The sequence below is a fragment of the Morone saxatilis genome, unplaced genomic scaffold (genome assembly GCF_004916995.1).
Source record: "Morone saxatilis isolate NCDOM2014 unplaced genomic scaffold, NCSU_SB_2.0 Contig16, whole genome shotgun sequence".
Lineage (NCBI taxonomy): Eukaryota > Metazoa > Chordata > Actinopteri > Moronidae > Morone > Morone saxatilis.
Window position 1 is genome coordinate 5,107,824 of NW_023339718.1, and position 5,517 is coordinate 5,113,340.

The 5,517-nt window shown below is 35.3% G+C and overlaps 1 protein-coding gene across 1 annotated transcript in view; it reads right to left on the bottom strand.

Annotated features, from left to right (window-relative positions):
• Positions 1-2,224: 2,224 nt before the first annotated feature.
• Positions 2,225-5,517, bottom strand: part of ggt5a (gamma-glutamyltransferase 5a) — a gene marked incomplete at its 5' end in the record, with an annotated part of 10,627 nt that continues 7,334 nt past the window's right edge. Inside the window, 3 exon segments of the mRNA XM_035658641.1 lie at positions 2,225-3,170; positions 3,260-3,370; positions 3,446-3,552. Coding sequence (XP_035514534.1) covers positions 3,024-3,170; positions 3,260-3,370; positions 3,446-3,552 — 365 coding nt within the window.

Here is a 5,517-nt window from a genome sequence, read left to right on the forward strand (position 1 = left end):
AGAATATTGACTTAATATCTCAAATACTGACTTAATATCTCAGAATATTGACTTAATATCTCAAAGTAATGACTTTACGTATCTTTTTTTCCGTCACATTGGTGGAAATGGGCTTTTATACATCTTCGTGGAACAAAACAAGATATTTGATGATGTCTGTTTTCTGGACCAAACTAATCCATGAATTGAGAAAATGATCGACAGATTAATCAATGACGACGGTAATCGTTAGCTGCAGCATCACCGGATATATAATAAATGTTTAAGTGTGTGTTCTATGTGTTTGTAACAGTAAAACGTCTGATTGCTGCTGTAATTATTTGTGTTACTGTTTTGGTGTTTTGTCTTCTGTCCAACTCTGTAATTATAATAATGACTCTATGACACTGAGCGCAGTGACCTCCTGCTGTGAACAAAATGGGACGTGGCTAATGGGATTACACAATAAAACAGGAAATAGTCCAGTAAATGTAAATCGCACTGTAGCAACTGTTTTAATCGAAGCGACGGAGAACACTGTCCACCTGGTTTATGTTTCGTGTGTCAACGTCTATCCTCGTAGCCTGTGTGTACTCGTCTCATGCCAAACACTGACTGCCAATAAAAGAACCATGCTGATGTCGGGATTTGTTTTATTTTGAAGGTCTCCAGATTTAAAAGAGTGCATTGCAACATCTTGCTAACATCAGCTAACTTAAGATGTGACTATAAATATATATATATATATATTTAAATGTCTGTTTTATCTTTTAACCATCCTCAAAATGTGGTTGTATTTTCAACATAAATAAGCCTTTCACATAGCATATTGCTAGCTAACTAGCCAGCTAATTTACCATCTTCAAAATTTGGATATCTAATTAACCAGCTACTTTACATCAATCATTAATTTGCTAGTTAGCTAAATCTTTGCTAACATGAACTACAACAGATTTATTTATGCAGATTAGTCTGCAGTCGGGGGCAACAGAAGCACTCAGCTCGGGCTGTTTGGGATTGAGTCCTGTTCTGGTTTCTGAGCCGCCGCCATTTGCCGTTTGTAAAGGCCGGGTGCTCATCACATGAGGCCCTTACCCATGATCCTCTCCTGGCAACTTTTTGTTCCTGCTGCCAGACATGGTAATGTGGCATTTGCAACAGGTGGCTCCTATAAGGTCAGGGCACAGTGTGACTGTCACACCCCCCGAGGTCCAAATACCATGTGACAGGGCAACAGAGCGCCACCCCAGAAAGCACCAGGATCTTATTATCTGACCTTTTCCCTTCAGGAGTGATTTATTCTGCTGGATCGTTGAGTGAAATAAAACTAAATCCATTATTCTTTTAGCGTTTATTGTGCGAATTGAAGTGCTTTGTATTCCCTCACACACTCTCTCTCAGGAAGCCGTCCTCCTGTTTGCATGAGTCACTGTTTGATCTGATTATCTTGCCTCAGCTGCTGCGGCACGAAAATGAAAAATTATTTATGAAAAGCAGCAGAGAGGAGTCACGCAGATTGTTCGGAGCACATTTCGGCACAGAGGGACGGATTCACGGGGCAGACGTCGATAGCAGTGACCTGAGGTTGGAGGCATCGACCGGCCGGCTGAGGGTCGCTCTGGTGCATCCAGAAAAAGCACCCGCCGTTATTGATCGTTTGTTATAGACTGTAAACACCATTTATTTATTTATATGTAATTTTAAATTGTTGTATTTGTGTATTTGTGTACATTTAAAGCACCCTTCTACACTGTAAAAGTTTACTACTGTAAGTACGTACATGGAAATATTAATAAAATTATAAAAATATCCTGTGATGTCTAATGTAAAATAACCTGAACAATCTGTAAATGAAATAATCATAAAATTAGTGCTTATTTAAAGAAACTGTTAAATTCAAGTTAAATACTGTTAATACTTTTCTAAAATTGTGTAAAATTAGTGACATTAAGTTTGTAAAATTTTTCATTGATTTGTTAGTTAATTGACAGATATCTTGTATAATTATAGACCAGTTCCTCTCACAACAAAAACATTCCGATAAATGTTGTTTATCAGTGTATAAGCATTGGTAAACTGTCAAAATACAGTTTTTATTACTGAAAACATCAATAATTACTGAATTTTCACAGATAATTACTTTTATTACAGTTCTTTAACTTTTAAAATTCAGATTATAATAAGATCAAATAAAAACAGCACTCTAAAACTTAAAAAATACTTAAAATGCCAAAAAGAATACACAAGATTTTATGTAAAATTAAAGCTACAAACTAAAATAAATTACAATATAAGAATGGCAGAAGAACGTGTTTTTATAATATTTAAAAAATGGTTTTAGTTAATTTGGGATTTGACACATTTCTTCCTGAGCAGTATTTGAATATTACAAATACAGTTGATGTTGACATTTAGCATATTCAGAGTTTACAGTTTTTTACAGTTCAAACTAACTTTACAAAAACAGCTTAAAGTATTGAGGAATGGACGTCTGCTGCTTCAACCTTCAATCTTTTTTCTTTCGCCAGGTCCGACACAAAGTGCAACACGTGTCTAGAATTAGCTAACATTAGCTATCGTTCTGCTAACATCAGCTAACTTAAAATGTGAATATATATATTATATATATATATATATTATATATGTCTCTTATCTTTTAACCATCTTCAACATTTGGTCTTTTCAACATAGACTACTAATACACCTACTAATTTACATCAATCGTTAGTTAGCTGATGTTTTGCTTACATTAGCTAATTTAAGATGTGACTATATAAATATTGCTTTTATCTTTTAACCGTCTTTAAAATCTGATAACGCTGATTATACGTAACCCTGAGTATTCTACGTCTCAGATATTAACACGAAGGCACTTCTATCACATAAAAAAAGAACGACTGAACATTTTTAGCTTCACAGTAGAAAGACACAAATAAAACAACAACAGTGGGAAGAATTAAAGCTCAAACTATGTACACACTGAACAGAGAGTCACTGTTACAGTTCAGGCTGGTTATCCAGCGCCAACCGCTGGCTCCTGGGTCTCAGTAACCGGCGGCTTTGCCCTGTTTCCTCTCATCGGACGTGGCGCTGATGCAGCTGCCGTCCATCTCCACGGCGTTGACCACGCTGTAGATATCTCCTGCAGGTTTGACTTCGTGTCCCAGAGCTTTCAGACCCTCGATTACATCCTGGGAGGCCAAAAGAAGAGAACAGAGGAGGCTCAGATTGAACAAATATGATGTAGTTTCAGCAAATAAATGTTTGTTTTTTTTGTTACCTGATCAAAATCAGCTTCAAACTCCACTTTATTATCAGAGTGGACAAAAAGAACGGGGGCGGCGATCGCCTCCTCCAGGCTCTTTCCAAACCAGAGGTGGTTAATGAGCGCCTGGAAAAGAAAGCAACAGCTGTTAGTCTGCAGTAACTTAATCCTGTTGGCACTTAGTGTACTGCGGATACGTACAGAGGCGATCCCGGTCGTGATCCTGCCACCACCGGACGCTCCGATCACCAGTGTCTTGGACTGAGACTTCAGCACAGTGGGGGCCATGGAGGAGGGAGGCTGCTCCCCTAAAGACAACAACACAACAGCAGTGACTGACGGGACGCTGAGAGATAAAGTTATTATAAATATATTCAGCGGAGACGATTTGAATGATGGAAGCTGGAGGTGTTTTTACCTTTGTTTGAGAGCTGATAGTTATTGTTAAACTGCAATAAATGTTATTTCTGAGTCAAAGTTTTTGTCTAAAAAGGACAATAATCTTCTTATGTTTCGGAAAAGTAATCTGGTTTCAAGAAAATATATAAAACTTTGTCTTAATAAGATATGACAGCTAATATTGAGCTCGATTTAACCAGTGTGGTTTTAATTTTTTATTTAAAAATGCTAAAATAAAAATGCTTCTAGTACCTTTCTTTGTGCCGTTTGACAAAATATTGTAAGATTACTTTTTATTTTAAATGTAACTTGCTAGCTACCGATTGATGTAGATTGGCTTGCTAGTTAGCTAGTGGTTTGCGCTGTAGCAAACTAGTTAGTTAACCATCGATGTAGATTATCTATCTAGAATGTTTTTTCTGCAGTAAAACAAGAAAGTCTATCTAACTTTGTCTTAATAAGATATTACAGCTAAAATTGAAACAGATTTTTATTTTGCTGTTTGAAGAAATTGTTTCTTATTGTAAGACAGTTTTACTAAAATTAGCTTTCAGATGTAGGTTGCTTGTTAATGATTGATATAGATTACCTCACTAGTTAGCTAGTAGTTTACGCTGTAGAAAAATGCTAACTAACTAGCCAACTAGCTTTCTAAATATTGATGTAGATTAGCTTGCTAGTTATCAAGTGTTTTTTTCTATTAGAACAAGAATACCGTAAAACTTCCAATAAAAGCAGAGTCCCTAATAGACGCTGGTCCCCTATAAAAGCCTGGTGTGGCTACACATTTTGACAAATAAATGCAGGTCTCCAATAGAGGCCTGGTCTGGATTTATAGAAATTATCTCAATGTGTAAAACCTCTTAAAACCCACCAGGCAGGTCGCCTGCTTGAGCGAGTTTTAAGTTGTTTTGATCCTCTACAACAAATATAAACGTTTGTCAATATGTACATAATTGCACATCGTGCAGATAAGTTAGATTCTCCACAATTCAATCTTTAACCTATATTTTGTTCTGTTTTGTTAGGATGCAACCCCGATCTGAGTCACACGTCTTCAGTCTGTACCTCCTTTTTCAGAAATTCCAGACTATTTACTGTTCAATGAACAATCAATACTCTTAAGTATGTGTTTTATTATAAGGTATTATTCAGCATCATGAAAACTTTCCAGAGCACTTTGACTTATTTTAAATTTAATTCTCAGGTTCACTCTTATCCAACGTGACAATCTTTAGAATCTTCATCCCCCAAATTTTTTTAGTGCAAGAGCTCAATTTACTGTTAAAATTTAGGAAACCAAATTATGGAATACCTTTTCATCTGCAAAAAACCCATCTCTATAAAATGTTTCAAAAGATAACTAAAAGCCCATTTAAATGCTGTTTTAAAATTCTAATTCCACACCCACAAACACACTTTTTATATCATGTTTCATATTTTTGTATTCATATTGTTATTTTGTTTGTCATTAAACTTTTGTTGATGTTATACTTTTTTTCTATTATAGTTTGTTATTACTTTATGTATGTTATAATATTCTCTGGTAAATGTTAATTTTCTGTTCCCTATAACTATGAATTTTTGTGGAGGCTTTTCTGCCTCTCCCTGCACTTAATTATTTGGTATCTTTGTTGTTTTTTTAATGTAATTCTAAATCTGGTCCAAAAATAAATAAAGTAAAAAATAAAATAAAAATATTTTACGAAAAACTAAATCAACAACAAGTATAACGTTCGTTTGACTTACCGGTACAAAGTAAACAAGAAGTAGATGGAAAAAAACCTCTGAAGCATCAATAATCATCCATGTTAGTTGTCAATTTGCTGAACAAAACGTCAAGAGAAGCAGCAGTTAGGTTAGTTTATTTTATG